The sequence below is a fragment of the Stegodyphus dumicola genome, chromosome X1 (genome assembly GCF_044657685.1).
Source record: "Stegodyphus dumicola isolate Sdum_Otavi_A_Nest chromosome X1, ASM4465768v1".
In the NCBI taxonomy this organism is placed as follows: Eukaryota; Metazoa; Arthropoda; class Arachnida; order Araneae; family Eresidae; genus Stegodyphus; species Stegodyphus dumicola.
Window position 1 is genome coordinate 226,899,670 of NC_140780.1, and position 21,898 is coordinate 226,921,567.

Below are 21,898 nucleotides of genomic sequence, written 5' to 3' on the forward strand. Positions count from 1 at the left end.
GATTCAAATCACATCGAACTTAAGATATTCAATGAGGGCAATCAAAAACAATCTGAAAGAGATCATTTAACAGTTAAAAAAATTTAGCTCTCGACGAACGCTCGATGAGTTATTTACACGTCAAGAAAATTGACGAGACAGATCATTGGTGATTGAAAGCAATGGCTGGACAGGACACAAGTACGTTGATTGGTCATTTAAATTTTAAGCATTATTCAATTCGTTAGAAAACTGGAGCTTACTAATTCATAATATAATTAGTGATAACATTTTATAAGTCATCACAAGAGCTTTAAGTAGTACAATAGCCTCATCAACAGCGAATACAACGTTTCAGTCATTATTCCGCAAGAAGTGAGTAACGTATACTTCTTTAAATTTCCTTCGTATTTTGTAGCACCTATTTCATGTACACCTAAAAGGAAATTAAAATGAAAATAGAAATAAAGGAGATTACGAGGTTCTTATCAATGAATAGCCGTTCACGTGACACTCTATCAAGATCTCTTTAAAAGAGAGTGTAGTTTTTATTCAAATATCAGAAGCATCGCTAGTCATGAAAGTGATACCAGTTTCGAAAAGACTGAGCAATATTGGCGAAGGACCCCATTGGGATGTCCATAGCCAGCGACTGTATTATGTCGATTATTTTGTCGGTGATATCTGCCGACTGGATCCGACTACTGGTTTTACAGAAGCTGTTCACTTAGGTTAGTTCTTCATTTATTTTTTTATTTTAAATATCTTGCTAGATATACAAACGAATGTTACTTCTAAATTTAAAAGTTTCTGTTAATGTTACTTTAATGATTCAAACATTCCAAGATTGCTACCTTTAGAAAATTGTCTTTACGTAGAAGAGGTATTCATAACTATATTCCGTTGTCTTTGCATATTTGCGGCTAATTTAATGGTTTCTGTTTGCGCGTGTCTGGGTAATGCTAAATAATTAATTTACGAATTTTCTGCATTTTAAATTAATTTTTTATAAAAGCGATGTAATTTCAATAAAAAAAGTGCAGTTAAATAAAAGGTATATAGTTGGTTGATATTTTATTCATAAATTTTATTTAACGCTGATAAAACTTAGCCTCAATAAACGATTGAACCTTTATTTGATACGAAATTTTAATTAAGTGTTAAATTTAATGACTCTTTTTAATGCTTGCAATGCATTTATGTAAATTTCTAATTCTGCCTGCCTTTTCAAAAATTCCGGCAACATCCTTTGCTTTATGTTACGAAAGAAATATACTCATATCGGCTTCATAGCTATAAAGTGCTTTTACATATATATATATCTTCTACTGGATGAGAGAAATGGACCACTTTTTTTCCACCAGAAACGGAAGAAAGGGGAAAAATAAAAAGTAATCGTTTACCTGAGTTTTGATCTAAAGCATCCAAGTAACCTCAGAGAAGACTAGCCTATCATACTTTTCTCTTTTGAAATCCATATGCAGGATTAACTTTTGTAATCCATTTTTGTGTCATATGCCCTTAGTCAATTGATTACCTATGACGAAGTGTACGATGGTTCTCCATCTAAGGGAAAGAATGCCTTTGTGGTGGTTTTTACAGGCTACTTGGCCACTGATGAGTCAAAAAATGTTCGGATCGATAGATTTGATGTGATCATATTCTTTGTAAATATGGCGTCGTTACTCTGAGGAAAATGGGTAAGTGAACTAAGAACTGTATAATTTGAAAATTTAAATCATTAAATTTGTTAGGTTTATATATCGCTTTAAATTTCGAACTGTCTGAAAAATTCTTTTATTTCACTATTAAGTACAATAGAGAAAATATAAAAAAAAGCATCTATGCGAACTATTACTTCGAAGGTATTAGATAAATTCCTAAATCGAAATTGAAAATTCAAATCCAAACAGTGATGTTATTGAAGAACTACTTGCTCAGTTAGTGGTTAAAGTGGCAGGCCTTATATTTAGCAGATAGAGGAATAGAAAAAAATATTGCGATTGATGATTTGGAAGATGAAATTAACAGAATAGAACAGTATATAGAAAGACAAATTCTCTTAAAAACGCGAAAGCATAGACTGTTAAAAACTTCTGTAAGACAGCAACCGTTAATCGAAAGTCAGAATTTTCAACTGGTAAGGATGTTGGGAGTAGAATTAAATTACCGGATATGCCTTTGCCAACATTTTCTGGCCAATATGAGGATTGGAATAATTTATTGTACAAATTCAATTTAATAGCATAATTTCTAAAAATTCTCACTTATCGGAAGTTGAAAAGTTTTATTATTTAAAATTGCCGCTATGAATGGTGGTCGCTGTGGTGAACTTTGTTCTTGCAGAGTAATCGTTGTATAACGGTTGAATGTGTAACTTTATGACTGTTGAATGTTCAACCAGACTTCGCTTAAGATCGAGAGAAAATTAACGTTTCGGTTTCCTGCTTGAATGATAGAACCTTCAACATAAAACAAAAACTTAATGCCGATATCCTTGATAAAAAAGAAGAAGACTATAGAAACTTCGAATTTTTTATCCTTAATTTTACACGCCTCGAAAGATTGATCTGCTAATAGGTGCTAAAATCTTTTTTGACTTATTAAAATGCGAAGAAATTAAACTAAAAAACTCTGATCTTATACTTCAAAATTTATTTGGCTATATTATCAACAGAAATTATGGGTTGATTTAAGAATTAGAGAATTTGAATCAGAGCATACGGAATTTCTGGGAAATTGAAAGGATAGACGAAGACGATGATAAATCTGTAAAGATTAGATTAGGGAGAACTATTATGCGAAAATCATTTCTTAAGAACACATTATAGATATTAAAATGGAAGGTTAGTTGTCCAGATGCCTATGAAGAGTGAAAGCCATTTACTTCTAGGCAATTCTAAAGATACCCCAATTAAAGAGTTTAAATTCGTTATGGAGCAAACTGCTTAAGGAACCAAAATTATTATCCTTGTATCAAGATTTTCTCAAGGAATACGAAACTTTAGATTAATGAAAGAAGTACACGAAATGTAAATTTGGAACCATCTTATTATATTCCGCATCATGGAATATATCTCGTCCAGAGAAAAGTTCGACTAACTGAGAGTTGTATTTTACTCTTCTGCGAAGACATCAAATGGTACATCTTTAAATGATCAGTTACTGAATGGAGGTATAACGCAGGAAAATTTGTTTTCCATTATGATAAGGTTCAGGAAACGCACTTTCACGTTCATTGCTGATACAGAAAAATGTATCGCCAGATTTTAATAGATACAGGCCAGAAAACATTTCAACAAATCCTTTGGAAGAAAAATTCCCAGAAAGAAATCAAGACGTACGAACTGAATACCCTTACATATGGCCCTATTAGTGCCCCTTTCCTTGCTACTAAACTCCTATGACAATTAGCTCACGACGAAGGAAAGGCATTTCCATTAGCTGCTTCAGTCACACTTCAAGACTTCAAGACTAAATGAATGATGTTCTGTCGGGAACAGTTGTCTTAGAAAAAAACTAAAGAACTGCAAAATCAGTTAGTGAATCTTAAGTCGAGGAGACATGAACTTTCATAAATGGTTCGCTAATCACAAAGAATTGCTGATTAATATTGATACTAAATCTGAAGATAATTCGTTCTCCAATTACATGAAAAATGAAACGAAGGTGTTAGGTATTTTATGGAATCCAGATTCAGACCCTTCCACATTCAATGTAACTACAAAAGCACATGATTACTATACTAAGAAACTGATTTTATCAAATATTTCTCGAATGTTTGATTCACTCGGTGTAATAGGATAGAAGCTCTGGCTTCTAAAAATTGGCTGGAATGATGTGCTTCCCGAAATGGAATCTCGTGAGTGGAGGAATTTCATCACGTCGATGCCTAAAAGTAATGCTGTAATTATCAATCGAAAAATTTTGTCTATAGTAACGCTGTTAAAATTGAAACGCATGGATTTTTGGATGCTTCAGAATTGGCTTGCGGAGCATGCATTTATGTCAAATGTATATCGCAATCGGGCTCCAGTTCAGTAGTTCTTTTGTGTAGTAAATCAAGAGTTGCGCCGTTAAAATCAGTTTCTATCCCAAGGCCTTGAACTTTGTGGTGCAGTGTTACTATCGCAGTTAACAAATAAGGTGCTAAAAGCACTTAAATTGAAATTAGGTTAGTTATATATGTGGTGTGACTCCTCTGTAGTTCTTGCATGTATTGGGAACTCTTCACACATGTTAAAGACATTTGCAGCTAATCGAGTTGCCAAAATTCAGCAACTTACACACGAGTTTGTGAAATCAGAATGAAAATGCAAATTTATTTCAAGAGGTGTTACTCCATATCAAACTGAGCATCATAAACTATAGTGGAATGGACCTTCATACTTAAGAACAGAAGTGGGTGATTCGTATATAACTATGTCTCAGCCAGACTTTAGATGAGATTTTCCGCTAGTAACTGAAACAGCTTCAGAGAATAACAAACTAAACAAACTGCTTCAGAGATTAATGATTCTCAACTTGACTTTAATTCAAATCATTTGCAAAACTTTCTAGTTGAACCATTAACTATTAATCTATTTTACAATGCTCTAAATATTACAAATAAGTATACTATTGTATATAAGTTATATTTCCTGGTTCATTTATAACTGTCGCAACCAAGAAAAAGGAACAGGAATTTTATCAGCAGAGGAAATCAGTGAGGCAGAGTTATATCTGGTCAAGGTAACTCAAAGTGAGATATTTTAGAGGATATTAAAAACCTGAAAGGACATCTCAGATTACAGGTAAAAGTTGTTTAAATCATTGAATCCAAGTATAAGCGGACGTTTGCAAAGTGCTAATTTAAATTTCACACAAAAGCATCCCATTATTCTGCCAGCGAATCATCAGTTCACTAAATTAGTAATGGAACATTATCATAAGAAATATATGCATATAGGTCCAAAAGCGTTGCTCAATTGTATCAGACTAAGGTTTTGGCCTCTAGGAGGTCGAAAATTGGCACGAGAAATTGTGCACAATTGTATAGTTTGTAGAAGGGCTAAACCAATTGTAGGTGAGCAGATAACGGGACATCTTCCTCGGGAACGGGTGACATTAAGTGCACCTTTTAATGGCACAGGAATAGATTTTTGCGGCCCGTTTTATATAAACATCAACGAAAGGGACAGTTGCTGTTATCTTTGTTTGCTTTGCCACTAAGGCAAAATGTACTCATTTTGAGTTAGTATCAGATTTGACATCTGATACCTTCATTGCTGCATTGAACTCTCGTACGGGTAAAAGCTCGATCATATTTTTAAACAATGCAACAAATTTATTAAGCGCTAGTAAAGAATTGACTAAATTGTATAATCTTATTAAGAATCCAGATCAATCTTTAGGAAATTACTCGACTTTTGAAGAAGCAAAAGGGATCTTTTTATCTCCTGAAACTCCCAATTTTAGAGGACTTTGGGAAGCAGGTGTCAGATCATTTAAGTATCATCTTAAACGTGTCGTAGTGAAAATGAAACTTACGTATGGAGAATTTCTGACAGTGACTCTTCAAATAGAAGGTACATTAAATTCTAGGTCCATCACTCCATTACCGGCAGATGACGATTGTGCTGAAACTCTAACTCCAGGTCATTTTTTTTTTTTTAAAGTTTAGATCTATAATAGCGATTCCAGAACCAGAACTTCTAGAGAAGCCTATGAACAGATTAAGCTGTTGGCAAAAAATTACCAAACTTGTCCAGGGTTTTTGGAAAAAATGGACTAATGACTACTAAATCACCTCCAACAAAGAAACAAATGGCAGCTTCAAAAACATAATGTTAAAATCAGTTTTGTAGTTTTGGTAAAGGAGAATCATTTGCCCGTTTATAAATGGTCCCTTGACCGTATTGTAGAGATTATTAGTATTACCTGTAACTGATGATAATGTAAGGGTAATCACCGTTCGAATTTCAAATTGTCTGTTGAAATGACCAGTAACAAAATTATCTATTTTGTTGTAAACAGGTGAATTCTTTGTGAACTTAAAACTAGTCTAACAACTTGGCATTTTGCATTATTTAGCATATATTTAGTATATTTGGAATAGCTTATTCTATTTTTATCATTATTAATGTTTATTACTATGTTTTACAACCAATACGGAATATTATGTATTTTTAAAGTATTTATTGTTATAACTGAATTGATATTCTCTTGTATATTATTTGTTGAATGAAATCATTCAGCGGATGGCAGAATGTTGCTGCCTTCAACTGTAGTTACGCCAAACGTGACGATCTTGCACTTCGAATTTGAACGCTGCTAACCAGCTGAAAAAAAAAAATTTAGTTCGTTTTTTGCTTCCACGAAGTCGCATCGGTATCAATTATCGAGAACTAATGACTATTGCATAATATAGTAGTATGCATCATGACTATTGCATAATATAGTAGTTTGTGTTATATCAACATATGTTCATACCAAATTTCTTTAAAATCTGTCTATTTGTCCAAATTTTATTAAAACTCCAGTTCTGGAGATAATGTGAAAATTTCGACTAAATGTGAAAATTTTCTTAATTTGAAATATACATGCCTACCAGGACAGTACGAAAGAAATGCAAACCTGCTGTTTCAGGGCCAGGGAACTAAAACCAGAGCCAAATTTGATGAATTTCCGTTCAAGTTAGATCGGAGTGAGTATAGTCGAGTTCTGACTACCACAGCGCGTAAACTTGGAAACTATAAAACTCAGTATGAGAAACGTTTGACTAGTTTTGGTTTATTCGACTAAAGTCAATGCAAAGTTTCACTAAGAAAGCACTCGAGGGCTGCCTGCCTAACAGAAGCGGACTGTTTTCGCGAAGGATTTGCTAAAAGAAACTGGCTCGTATACATGTTACACATGAGGAAAAACATGAAAACGCCCCCTTTAGCCAGGGTTCGAATCCCGGACAGAACTATCGGTGTTGTTTCGACCTAATGTAATCTATTATTGTTCGACCTAATGTATCTATTATTGTTGTGTTTTTAAATAAAACTAAGAAAAGACATTATCGCCTCATCCTATAATACAATCCAGAATTAAACAAAACACAACCTTTTATAAAATTAGAAATTAATAGCTTTCTTAAAAAGTGGAATAGGCCTTAAAAACTTTTTTAAAAAAACCCTTATCTTTTAAATTAATTTTATGAATTTTGAGCACTTGACATTTTCGATTTCCATCTTTAAAATGGAAGTATACAAAATATGAAATTATTAATTAGTAATTATTCAAGCGATATAAATGTTGAAAGATATGTTATATTTAGAGCACCATATGGCTTGGAATGGATTATTTAGTTATGGCAAAGCATGCCAGAGATGATTATTTAGTATCTGCGTCAACTAGCAGATGCCTTTATGGAGACTTTTGAATAGGAAACTACATTGTTCATATTAAGAGAGGTTTTCACATTTGATTGATTATCCCCAGAACCGATATCCAAATTCCAATGAAATCCGAGATGGACATATGCTAATACAATTCAAATATATATATTACATACCTAGCAGCAGACACAGTGTCTCTACCAAAGTATGAAGATCTATGCACATAACCTAAGAGTATATATCTGCCTAGAAAATTAAACCACCACTGCCATACTGGTATCTTTCCTTACGTTAGAGTATAGGCAGTAGGTATCTGGTCCTCCCTAGATGAAGGTTTGTTGGGAAACAGTGGCCAGGCTGAATCGGGAACTCATCAGTAAAACGAATGATCTTGCCTGACGCTTGGTTCGAAGCAAATATTCTCTGCACCATGTTAAACGGTATCTCTTTCCAGCAAACTGAGTGGAACGAAAACAGCAGGTTTTTTGACAAACGGACGACGATATCTTTATTTGCATTTTAAGAGATGCAATTGGCTCTTAGCTCGTTTTTATGAATGATAAGCTCTTCCACGAATGGTTAAGCTGATGAGTGATTTTATGGAAACTGAGGATATTAACCGTACGAATTAGTCAACCAGGTCTCCAGACTTACACATTAGGAACATGTCTAAGACGCTCTTAGGAGGCATTAATTGTAACTCGTCTTTCCCCTCCCCTAGGGCCTCAAACGTTGTTACAAAAATGGAATAGAGTGCCATAGGACTCAAAGGTTGCCTCATTCCCAATATAAAGCCACATTATGAGAGCTGTATGTCTGTTAGCTTGTTAGAAGGGAGCATTAAGCATTTCAGCCTCATTTTTGTTTTTTCTTGTAACCTCTTCTATATACTGATGAGTCTTACGCATGATCATGCCTGTGCATATGACTATTGCATAATAGATCATGCCTGTGCATCATGACTATTGCATAATATAGTAGTTTGTGTTATATCAACATATGTTCATACCAAATTTCTTTAAAATCTGTCTATTTGTCCAAATTTTATTAAAACTCCAGTTCTGGAGATAATGTGAAAATTTCGACTAAATGTGAAAATTTTCTTAATTTGAAATATACATGCCTACCAGGACAGTACGAAAGAAATGCAAACCTGCTGTTTCAGGGCCAGGGAACTAAAACCAGAGCCAAATTTGATGAATTTCCGTTCAAGTTAGATCGGAGTGAGTATAGTCGAGTTCTGACTACCACAGCGCGTAAACTTGGAAACTATAAAACTCAGTATGAGAAACGTTTGACTAGTTTTGGTTTATTCGACTAAAGTCAATGCAAAGTTTCACTAAGAAAGCACTCGAGGGCTGCCTGCCTAACAGAAGCGGACTGTTTTCGCGAAGGATTTGCTAAAAGAAACTGGCTCGTATACATGTTACACATGAGGAAAAACATGAAAACGCCCCCTTTAGCCAGGGTTCGAATCCCGGACAGAACTATCGGTGTTGTTTCGACCTAATGTAATCTATTATTGTTCGACCTAATGTATCTATTATTGTTGTGTTTTTAAATAAAACTAAGAAAAGACATTATCGCCTCATCCTATAATACAATCCAGAATTAAACAAAACACAACCTTTTATAAAATTAGAAATTAATAGCTTTCTTAAAAAGTGGAATAGGCCTTAAAAACTTTTTTAAAAAAACCCTTATCTTTTAAATTAATTTTATGAATTTTGAGCACTTGACATTTTCGATTTCCATCTTTAAAATGGAAGTATACAAAATATGAAATTATTAATTAGTAATTATTCAAGCGATATAAATGTTGAAAGATATGTTATATTTAGAGCACCATATGGCTTGGAATGGATTATTTAGTTATGGCAAAGCATGCCAGAGATGATTATTTAGTATCTGCGTCAACTAGCAGATGCCTTTATGGAGACTTTTGAATAGGAAACTACATTGTTCATATTAAGAGAGGTTTTCACATTTGATTGATTATCCCCAGAACCGATATCCAAATTCCAATGAAATCCGAGATGGACATATGCTAATACAATTCAAATATATATATTACATACCTAGCAGCAGACACAGTGTCTCTACCAAAGTATGAAGATCTATGCACATAACCTAAGAGTATATATCTGCCTAGAAAATTAAACCACCACTGCCATACTGGTATCTTTCCTTACGTTAGAGTATAGGCAGTAGGTATCTGGTCCTCCCTAGATGAAGGTTTGTTGGGAAACAGTGGCCAGGCTGAATCGGGAACTCATCAGTAAAACGAATGATCTTGCCTGACGCTTGGTTCGAAGCAAATATTCTCTGCACCATGTTAAACGGTATCTCTTTCCAGCAAACTGAGTGGAACGAAAACAGCAGGTTTTTTGACAAACGGACGACGATATCTTTATTTGCATTTTAAGAGATGCAATTGGCTCTTAGCTCGTTTTTATGAATGATAAGCTCTTCCACGAATGGTTAAGCTGATGAGTGATTTTATGGAAACTGAGGATATTAACCGTACGAATTAGTCAACCAGGTCTCCAGACTTACACATTAGGAACATGTCTAAGACGCTCTTAGGAGGCATTAATTGTAACTCGTCTTTCCCCTCCCCTAGGGCCTCAAACGTTGTTACAAAAATGGAATAGAGTGCCATAGGACTCAAAGGTTGCCTCATTCCCAATATAAAGCCACATTATGAGAGCTGTATGTCTGTTAGCTTGTTAGAAGGGAGCATTAAGCATTTCAGCCTCATTTTTGTTTTTTCTTGTAACCTCTTCTATATACTGATGAGTCTTACGCATGATCATGCCTGTGCATATGACTATTGCATAATAGATCATGCCTGTGCATCATGACTATTGCATAATATAGTAGTTTGTGTTATATCAACATATGTTCATACCAAATTTCTTTAAAATCTGTCTATTTGTCCAAATTTTATTAAAACTCCAGTTCTGGAGATAATGTGAAAATTTCGACTAAATGTGAAAATTTTCTTAATTTGAAATATACATGCCTACCAGGACAGTACGAAAGAAATGCAAACCTGCTGTTTCAGGGCCAGGGAACTAAAACCAGAGCCAAATTTGATGAATTTCCGTTCAAGTTAGATCGGAGTGAGTATAGTCGAGTTCTGACTACCACAGCGCGTAAACTTGGAAACTATAAAACTCAGTATGAGAAACGTTTGACTAGTTTTGGTTTATTCGACTAAAGTCAATGCAAAGTTTCACTAAGAAAGCACTCGAGGGCTGCCTGCCTAACAGAAGCGGACTGTTTTCGCGAAGGATTTGCTAAAAGAAACTGGCTCGTATACATGTTACACATGAGGAAAAACATGAAAACGCCCCCTTTAGCCAGGGTTCGAATCCCGGACAGAACTATCGGTGTTGTTTCGACCTAATGTAATCTATTATTGTTCGACCTAATGTATCTATTATTGTTGTGTTTTTAAATAAAACTAAGAAAAGACATTATCGCCTCATCCTATAATACAATCCAGAATTAAACAAAACACAACCTTTTATAAAATTAGAAATTAATAGCTTTCTTAAAAAGTGGAATAGGCCTTAAAAACTTTTTTAAAAAAACCCTTATCTTTTAAATTAATTTTATGAATTTTGAGCACTTGACATTTTCGATTTCCATCTTTAAAATGGAAGTATACAAAATATGAAATTATTAATTAGTAATTATTCAAGCGATATAAATGTTGAAAGATATGTTATATTTAGAGCACCATATGGCTTGGAATGGATTATTTAGTTATGGCAAAGCATGCCAGAGATGATTATTTAGTATCTGCGTCAACTAGCAGATGCCTTTATGGAGACTTTTGAATAGGAAACTACATTGTTCATATTAAGAGAGGTTTTCACATTTGATTGATTATCCCCAGAACCGATATCCAAATTCCAATGAAATCCGAGATGGACATATGCTAATACAATTCAAATATATATATTACATACCTAGCAGCAGACACAGTGTCTCTACCAAAGTATGAAGATCTATGCACATAACCTAAGAGTATATATCTGCCTAGAAAATTAAACCACCACTGCCATACTGGTATCTTTCCTTACGTTAGAGTATAGGCAGTAGGTATCTGGTCCTCCCTAGATGAAGGTTTGTTGGGAAACAGTGGCCAGGCTGAATCGGGAACTCATCAGTAAAACGAATGATCTTGCCTGACGCTTGGTTCGAAGCAAATATTCTCTGCACCATGTTAAACGGTATCTCTTTCCAGCAAACTGAGTGGAACGAAAACAGCAGGTTTTTTGACAAACGGACGACGATATCTTTATTTGCATTTTAAGAGATGCAATTGGCTCTTAGCTCGTTTTTATGAATGATAAGCTCTTCCACGAATGGTTAAGCTGATGAGTGATTTTATGGAAACTGAGGATATTAACCGTACGAATTAGTCAACCAGGTCTCCAGACTTACACATTAGGAACATGTCTAAGACGCTCTTAGGAGGCATTAATTGTAACTCGTCTTTCCCCTCCCCTAGGGCCTCAAACGTTGTTACAAAAATGGAATAGAGTGCCATAGGACTCAAAGGTTGCCTCATTCCCAATATAAAGCCACATTATGAGAGCTGTATGTCTGTTAGCTTGTTAGAAGGGAGCATTAAGCATTTCAGCCTCATTTTTGTTTTTTCTTGTAACCTCTTCTATATACTGATGAGTCTTACGCATGATCATGCCTGTGCATATGACTATTGCATAATAGATCATGCCTGTGCATCATGACTATTGCATAATATAGTAGTTTGTGTTATATCAACATATGTTCATACCAAATTTCTTTAAAATCTGTCTATTTGTCCAAATTTTATTAAAACTCCAGTTCTGGAGATAATGTGAAAATTTCGACTAAATGTGAAAATTTTCTTAATTTGAAATATACATGCCTACCAGGACAGTACGAAAGAAATGCAAACCTGCTGTTTCAGGGCCAGGGAACTAAAACCAGAGCCAAATTTGATGAATTTCCGTTCAAGTTAGATCGGAGTGAGTATAGTCGAGTTCTGACTACCACAGCGCGTAAACTTGGAAACTATAAAACTCAGTATGAGAAACGTTTGACTAGTTTTGGTTTATTCGACTAAAGTCAATGCAAAGTTTCACTAAGAAAGCACTCGAGGGCTGCCTGCCTAACAGAAGCGGACTGTTTTCGCGAAGGATTTGCTAAAAGAAACTGGCTCGTATACATGTTACACATGAGGAAAAACATGAAAACGCCCCCTTTAGCCAGGGTTCGAATCCCGGACAGAACTATTGGTGTTCAACGATTTTACCACTTGGCCGCCAGTGAGCTCAGTATGAGGAACAATTCATAGGAAGGAAAAACGAAGCTCGATGATGAAGTATTTCGCTTTTTCTTCCTTTTTTTTAAAAAACATTTCTTTCAATAATAACATGACCAGTTTGAAATTTAGACGATTTGCATTAATCGTGGAGCTATGTTTTCTTGGCAATTTGCATAATGCTACTCCAAAATATTCCTGCTGTTGTATTTTCGCTTTTAGGTACTGTTCTTGAAGTCACCGCTTCTACGCAGATTTATATCATAGTTCATTGTTTTCGCACACATTTAACTGACATCACCAATAAAACATGTATTTACTTCTAAATAACAAAGGAGTTAAAAACATTTGGCTTTATAAATGATTTAAGGACTGACTATGTTTTCTTCACCATTTAAGTGAGTTTTACTATACTTACTGATAAAAAAAATTCAGTTTAAAAGATACTTGTTCACATTATGTAGAAAATTAAGCTTAGACAAGATTTAGCCTCAGACTGGCACTAATTTCAAGAAAAAAATTTTTTTTATCAAATTCAAATGGTAATCTGAGAATAATCCACCAATGATTTAATGATTAAAGACTTATATCATTAGCAGTCCATCCAGATTTTATTGCTGATTCATGTATATTTTAGCCTCAGAAAGATATTTTCGGTGTCTAATAACAGCCATTTTCTTTTCGAAAGCTCCTTTTACACATAGGCAAATAGGCTTTGAGAATTACGAATTATTCTACCTTCAACAACTTTATCGCAACTGCTAACCATTTACCATAATTACTAAGTAACTTAACTAAATGTATCTTCACTACAAAGAATATGTTAGATTTTCATATGAAATCAATGTGGCACTAAGAATGAATTCTGCTCTTTTTCAAACTATAAATTAGAGGCATATTTCGTTTACCCGTTGACTTTATAACTCAAGCACCTCCTTTTTTAATCCCTTTAGGTGGAACTACCACGTTCGTAATCCCTTACAAATCTGATCCTTCAAATTTGCTGATCACTGTGACAAAGCAAGTGAGAAAACTGAATTTCAAAACGGGGCAATCTGAAATTTTAGGAACTATAGATCCAGGGAATCCAGAGTTTCGTTTTAATGATGCAAAATGCGATGCAAAGGGCCGGTTATGGGCAGGTAGGTCATTACTGTAGATTTTTTATTAATATAGTATCATTAAAATGATCATGAGAATAAAATTTAGGATTCCTTCAGTAAATATCCAAAATTAAAGGAAGATTATCAAAAGCAAGATTTTACAACAAAATTATTTTTCATGACTTGTGCTGAAATGTAAGCGGAGTAAATCCATTTACGGAGGAAAGAAAAGTACTAATTCTGAAACTACGTACCTAAATATGAAAAATTAAAGGATAATCAGGTCAAGTAAAAGCGTTTGTTTTACGCAAGATTTTGCGTCGACTTTGACTTGAAAGTTATGTTTGGGTTTAAATGATTCCTAGACTGATAAGAATAGACAAATTAGGAATACATCAGACGAGTGGGCAGCAAAAGACTGGATATAACTGTTGCTATAAATGCAGTCTCACTTAATGACAATAAACTGTGATCACTATACGTTTGAATATGACAAGAAGAATGTATTTAAATGACTGAGGAAAGTGAAGGCGACTGAATTCGAGAAAATCAGATACAGGAATCCTAAGTGCTAAATATGCTACAAAATACACTAGTGTGCAAAACTGAAGCAACAAATTCAGTTTGTTGCTGAATATTCTCTGACGAGAAAACTGAATATTCTCTGACGAGAAATTTCAGGGCTTTTTCAATTTGGCCAATATACACCAAGCAGCACGATACATATCAAACAATGCTAAATTGCTAAATTAACACAATAAATTAAAAGCACGTATGAGATCTTAAAGAATCGAAAACTGAATTTTACTGATAGGTGAAAAAAATAACTTAGATATAGAACTTATGGAGAAGTCGAGATATTTTGTAATTGATTGTAAATTTAAGTAATTATTGGCTACGCGTCAGTTAAACATCACTGTCGGCTTATTCTCCTGTTGACAAAATATCTTGACAGTTAACTGCCCCGTAGCTAAATGCCCTGACGGCGAATTCTGTGTGTCGGCTAACTGTCCTGTCGGCTAACTGTCCTGTCGGTTAACTGTCCATGTCGGCTAAATGTCCTGTCGGCTAACTTTCCGTGTCGGCTAAATGTCCTGTCGGCTAACTATCCGTGTCGGCTAAATGATCTGTCGGCTAAGTGTCCTTGTCGGCTAAATGTCCTGTCGGCTAACTGTCCGTGTCGGCTAAATGACCTGTCGGCTAAGTGTCCTTGTCGGCTAAATGTCCTGTCGGCTAACTGTCCGTGTCGGCTAAATGTCCTGTCGGCTAACTGTCCGTGTCGGCTAAATGACCTGTCGGCTAAGTGTCCTTGTCGGCTAAATGTCCTGTCGGCTAAGTATCCGTGTCGGCTAAATGTCCTGTCGGCTAACTGGTGTCGGTTAAGTGTCCCGTCGGCTAAGTGGTTTTCGGCTAAGTGTCACGGACCCGGGTAATTCTTATGCCTTACTACGGCTCTTCTGTTTGTCATCCAGACAGTTTTTTGTACCAACCCCATTCTGTCAGTAAAGTTATAAGGTATTTCTCCCTCTTTTCCGTATGCCTCCATGATGTAACTGGAAGCCCGTTCGACGCGTATTCAGGGAGCCCGGAGTTCGAATCCCGACGAGAATAGTTGCGGATCTTCAGTCTAGTGATTTCGAGAAGGTTCTAAATGACTCTACAGTAGCGCCCGAATTAAAAGGTGGTGGACTTGAATTCATCACCTTCAGGATTTAGTGACTGGGTCTCCTAATTCCCAGTCGCCCTTTAAATGGGGGATTATATATGGTACTTTTTCCCTTTCCAAATGCCTTCGTGGTGTAACTGGAAGCACGTTTGACGCGTATTCGGGAAGTGCGGAGTTAGAATCTCGGCTATGGCAATGGCGGATTTCTTTAGTTTTTTGACACTGAAAAGATTCTAAATGACTCTACAAAGCCGTTTTCTATTCGTGTCATACCGTATGCGTCTTATTCATTTTTTCCCTACTATACTTTTCTCATCCTTTAAGTACTACACTGTGCCTCTGTGTATGAATTTCATGTCTGTCAGTTGATTTTTTGCGGAATTACGGCCAAACTGAGAAAAGTTACTTAAGTTTTGCATACTAGTGTATCTTCCCCATTCTAAAGAAACAGCTTAGAGAGTTAGGAGAAACATTTCTTCATCTAGAACAAGACCGTAAGTGGGTGCTATACATATAGGTCGGAGGATCATTTCAGATTTTACGAGTCGGATTTCCAGGGCTTGTTCTTTTCTGTTCTTGCCTTAGCGGATACCAGGGTCTGATTTCCAAAAGGGAAACAAGGTTCGTGTCTAAAGTCTCAGAATGTTTTCATACTATCTGAAATGTTTACGATTCCATGCCTTTTTTTTAATTCTAAGCTCTAAAAATAAGACATTAGAAGTAGGAATGAAATGTTAAACTTCATATTTCAGTATTTTTTATCAATTTGTTTAAAAATCAGGCACCGGCTTTTATCTCTTATATTTTGCTGGACAGTAGTAACTTTAAATATAGCTTAAACAAAATTTCATTAAACTCTGTTCTTCAAATGAAATTTTTTTTTTACTAGAAAATAGAATAAAGAAAAAGAAATAAGAAAGAATTAGAAAAATAAAATATTAAAAAAGACTGCAATAGTTCTCATATAAAATTAAAGATTAGAATTATATAACAAATTATGAATTATAATAAGCAGTATGACATAATCTGTTAAACAATTTCAGAATTAATGTTTAAGATGATCAAGAAATAATTAGCAGGGAAAGACCTATCAGAAGAAACTAGTTCTTCCATAGTTGAAAGAAACTGAATTTTTTAATTCCACATTTTATTCATATATTTCTTTAATGAATTGAAGAATAATTTGCATTAATATGTCATTAAGATTTATAGCAGTTTCAATAAAAATTCAATAGGCTGTTGGCTTTTATTTATGGGGAAGAAAAAGATCCTGGTTGAAAATGTGTAAATTTACAACACATACTAAACCATGAAAACAAAGCATAAATAATAAAGCATATAAAAATGCACTTTTTTTGCCTAAATAACATTAAATGAAAAATGTTGAATTATATATGTGTTTCGTGAAATGCTTTATATGGAATGTACTACTTTACATAATTTGCACCAGTGACATATACTACAGGAAAATATCAGAGGGGCTTTATAAAAAATTTTACCCAGAGCCTCCAGTTTTATAAATCAGGCATTGCAAATGACAACACAAAAGACTGCTTGCACATTTAATGCAATCAGAGTGACACGTATAGCTGTATTACTATACCTACTGGCTAAAGGAAAGAGATTCTGTATAAGTAAGCGATCCTCTCACTTCAGTTTCAAGGAATGCCGTTGAAAAGGTGAAGAGAGCATCAGGAAAGAAGTAACATGAATTCGAAAGGAGTTCTCTTCACAAATGGATTTATATTTTGCATGGAGAGAAATTCAAGACGATTATTTATCCGGAGAGAGCCAAAGACAAGATATATTTCGAGCAGCATCCTAGAAAGTCACAGATTTAAAAGTGAAGAAATGTCAAATGGCCGCAAAAGGTAGTTTCTAAAAGCGTAATGGTGTAGCTATATAGATATAAGATGAGTAAATTGCTTTAAAGGACAAACAGATTATCTCCCAGCGCTGTTGCTCTATCCTGCCCACTGCCAAGACTTAAATTCAATTTAATTTGTTGGAACGTTTTAGGTGCAAGATTTTAAAACTCTAACCTCCTTCTAGAATACTCCGGGAGCAGTGGAGCTTGCTTCAATAAAAATCTATCAAAAATCCTAGTTAACAGCATGAGTAAATATTGCCATTTCTGTATTTCTGTCAAAAGAAATCGCTTCTTGTTAAAATTTTACTTTACATAGCAACTTTATATATTTTATATATTTTTACTTTATATGCTTACTAGTATATATTATATATTGCTATGTTTAGTTGTTCAGTAATTTATTGCTGTCTTTGTTCTTGCGTTTAAAACCTATGCTACTTTCACAACAATGTTAATACTTTTCATTTCCCAACATGAAAAAATATTAAGCCCTTTTTTTGCAAATTTTATGCTTCTAGCTAAAAGGAAATAGGGGTTAGAGCCACTTTCATTAATTGTTCATTAATGTTTCACACCCGTGCATTTAATAAGTTTTGATTAAAATTCGCTCATTTGCATACTTAGTCGATGAAAAATAAAGTCATAGCTAAACCTATAACCTACCTTTTTTTTTAATCAAAACTTCGACTTTAAAAGATAGCGTGCCAGAAAGGGTTAATGAAAACGGCAGTCTCTTGATGCCGCCTAATGACAGCTACTTATGAAATGCAAAGTATGTTGGAAATACTAAAGTTACCAAAATTCAATTCTACACTTGGTTTTAAATATATATATATATATCATCAGCTTAGTCTCCAAATTCTACACCAGAGTACTTCACAGATTTCGAAAACTATAACAAGAAAACAGTTTCGAATAAAAGTGAAAAAATGGTTCCTCTTGTGTGACAGCGATTTTAGGTTAGGTTAGGTTATTTAATTACGGCAAAGCCTCGAGGCCTATCTGCCTAAGAGGATGGATGCCTTCGTGGAGGACTTTCTAAGGGAAACAGGCTCGTATACACGTTAAACATGGGGAAAACCACGAAAACACCCATGCAGCCAGCCCGTTCGCGGGATTCGAACCTCGGACCGAACTACCAGTGTTCAGCAACTTTACCGCTCGGCCGCTGGTGGGCTTATGACGGCGATTTTATCTTCAAGCTTAAAATTGCATGATTTTACCCACAATATTGCCACGAATTTTTAAAGTATAACACCAGAGACATCTTAAGTCATTAACATACAAAGAACAAATAGCCAATAAAGGTTTAAGCGTTTAGTATCGGATTAACTCGTATTGGACCAATACATGACATAGTTGATATGTTAAAAATATCATCCTAACTTAAATCAAATCTGATTTATTTGCTGATATCATGTAAAGTCATTGCAACATTCATATCAGGATGAGGTTTCGTCGAAGCTCATGAGACAGTATTTCTCACAAATTTAATCATGGCAACACAAATATAGTATTATAATCATTAAACAAATATATTTAAAATTTGGGAGTTTTTCAGAGACAGTAACTTGTGCCACAAAATAAATGTATTATATGCGTTATCTTTTATAATATAATACAGATATTTTGTAATTTAAAGCAGTTTAAACGTTTTTTAGGAAGTATACCTTGTATTTCTTAAGAGTACAAATAAATACTGATACTGAACGTCATTTCACTACACTATAACTAAGGCCTCCGTAGGAGAACAAAATCATCAGGAACCCGCAGGTCGATGATAATGGATATATATGTTACCGTGAAAGACCGAAATTGGAGAATGTTGACTTTCACCGGAGAATGTCAACATTCACCAAATACGTCGGTGAAAGATCGAATATTTCTTTACATTCTTGTACATTCGGACCCTCACCGGTGTATGTCGACAATCACAGATATGCTCTGGTGTAGGTCGAAAAGAGAGGAGTATATGTACATGCTGCCATTCCAAAAGGAAGTGTTCCACAAATAAATGCAGTTGTAAAAGCAAGGGCCTCTTGTGCAATTCAAAGTGTCAAAATAGTTTAAGTTCTTATTCTGAGTCTCAAGTGCGTTTTTTCGTGAATGAATTACGGAGAAGGAAATATAATATTCTTATATGTTCAACATTCACCATTAGTACATGGTGAATGTCGACATTCACCGGTGTAAGTCAGAAATAAGAGTATTTGGAAAATATTTCGGACATACACCAAACGACTATATGATTGTTGACATTCACCGGTGAAAGTCGACATTCTCCAGATTTCGGTGTTTCACCGAACATATACATATTTCGATGCTTCAGGCTTTGACTAATTTGAAAATTAAAGCCCCAAGGAAAAAAAGTATACCTGTAGTCAAAAAGCATCTTTTAAAACAAAAGCCCCGAAAGAAAGAAGCAATTCCTTCGACCGGGGCATAAGCGACACTACATTTTATGGGAAGATAGAATAACACAACATATTAACGAAATATAGTAAAATAAGCAGAAAAACATGTGGATTTCCTGTCCTCCCAGAACGTTTATCTTTCGCGCTGCAACATAACGCTACTTGCAAGTCATTTAAATGTTGATTCCAATACTAGTTATCAGTTGAGTAAATATTCAATTTATTGTCAAAATAAGCCCTATATGTTTTAGCATGAAAAAAAAAATGACCATCAATTTAAAGGCACACCGAGTTTCTCAAAAGTCACCCCTTTTCTATTTATACTTTTAATCTGTAAAGTTTTTTAATGCTTTTATAAAAATGTTATCATTAAAAAGTTTAAAAACTAGCATTATTTTTTAAAATCGCTTAAAAACTCTGATCATGCATTTTTTGCATCAAGCTGTACCTACATATTTACCTTTCTTCACTCTAAATTTCATTTTGCATTGCAATAATTTACGAAATTAATTTTTACTCAATAAACTTAACACGAATTCAATTTTTGTTCTATCATCCAATTTATCTGAGATTCCCCCTTTTTTTTAAGCAATAAACAAAAACTGCAAATTCGTTTACACTTGTGTATTTTCAAACACTTTTGAATTAACTGGATCATTACTATAAAAAGAAACCCCTCAAGATCAATTAAAATTTATTATTTGCTTGGTAATTCCCACTTCTCAAAATTTAATGCTTGATGGAAAAATACTGAAAATGGGAAAAAATGGAAAATTAAATAAAACTTCTTTTGAACAGACCAATAAGTTTTAAAAGTATGAGCAAACTCTAAACATAATAAATTGTACTCGTAAAAAACTGAAAATCATTTACAAATTAAAAAGGTCAGCATTACTTTTCATGAAGGGCCAACAGTGTCACAGACTAAGCTTTATTACATGGCATGAAATTTATCTGAACTCTACAAAACAATTTAAGAGTAAATTTCTCGTGCATGATAACTTAGGTAAACTTGGAATGAAATTTGCTTAATCACAAATGTGCCATCAAAATATCACCACTGAGTTTATTACCCATTTTACTAAACATTTCAGTAAAAAGTATAATAAATATGACAGCTTTTGGTGAAATAAATACACAAAAATAATTTCATTCCTTTTCTCTGATTTACAATATTTGATATAACATACATTTTTTAAATTATGAGTTTATCTTGTTAAATAATATTTTAAAATGAAAGCATAATGAATTTAAAAAGCAACTGAAAAGATACGAAACAACTGAATACGACAGTAACATGTGAAAAAAAGACAAATTAATTATCAGTCTATTCTTGTATAACAGCAACAAAGACCTGTCTAATTATTATCATATTGCAAGCTTCCTTGCCAGCAATCTTACTTTCAAATGGCAAAATGAAACTCTGCAAATTACCTAGGATTATCTTCAGAAGTAGAAAATAAATTGAAAATCTAAAAAATATTATGCAACTAAAATTTTTGAATTAACACTTTTTTCAAATTTTAATGGAGTTCTCCAGATAATTAGACTATTTTTTATTTTTAAGATCAAGTTCCTTTAATTGACATCACGTAGGAAAACATTTTATATTAAAAAACAATATAAGCGCCACCAAACAATAAAGCCCGGTATTATATTTAAAGAAATTATATAATGAAGAATCTGCATAAGTGTATGTATGTTTCTAATATTGTGATAAAACAACCGATACCTAGAGTCATGAAATTTTAAATAACATATGTCTCCACCTGAACATGGGCATCTGGAAAACCAAATTTGGAATTTATTATTTATTTCATATTTTGTAATGATGAATGATTTTATGAGTTCTGATTAACAAACTCAGCAATTTCAAAGATAGCTATGGTATGGGGGGAATTTATCTCCAGCACGCGAGACTGTGTATTGGAAATTACAAAGACATGTTCTTTTAAAATTATTTCGTGATATTGCTAATGAACTGAATATTATGGTTTACGTACGAAAAACGTGATATTTAATAAATAAAGGTAACACACAAAACGTTAAAAAAAGCCTATTTGGGCTTATTATAAAATCTGAGAGAGTTCAGATTTTGTTTTTCACAGCACAATTTTATTGGTATCTTTACTTGTAAGCAGCACATATTTTGTCACTCATTTTATTCAGTCTCTACTCA

The 21,898-nt window shown here is 34.1% G+C and overlaps 1 protein-coding gene across 2 annotated transcripts in view; it reads left to right on the forward strand.

Annotated features, from left to right (window-relative positions):
- LOC146993430 (regucalcin-like) overlaps positions 1-21,898 on the forward strand; it is a 41,387-nt gene that overhangs the window by 6,933 nt on the left and 12,556 nt on the right. Inside the window, exons 1-2 of one of the 2 annotated variants that reach the window (XM_085808705.1) lie at positions 541-710; positions 13,620-13,808. In XM_085808705.1, coding sequence (XP_085664831.1) covers positions 557-710; positions 13,620-13,808 — 343 coding nt within the window. In that variant the 5' untranslated portion in view covers positions 541-556. Of the gene's footprint in view, positions 1-540; positions 711-13,619; positions 13,809-21,898 lie in introns of those variants that run through there. The other variant, XM_085808706.1, reaches the window with a different exon arrangement.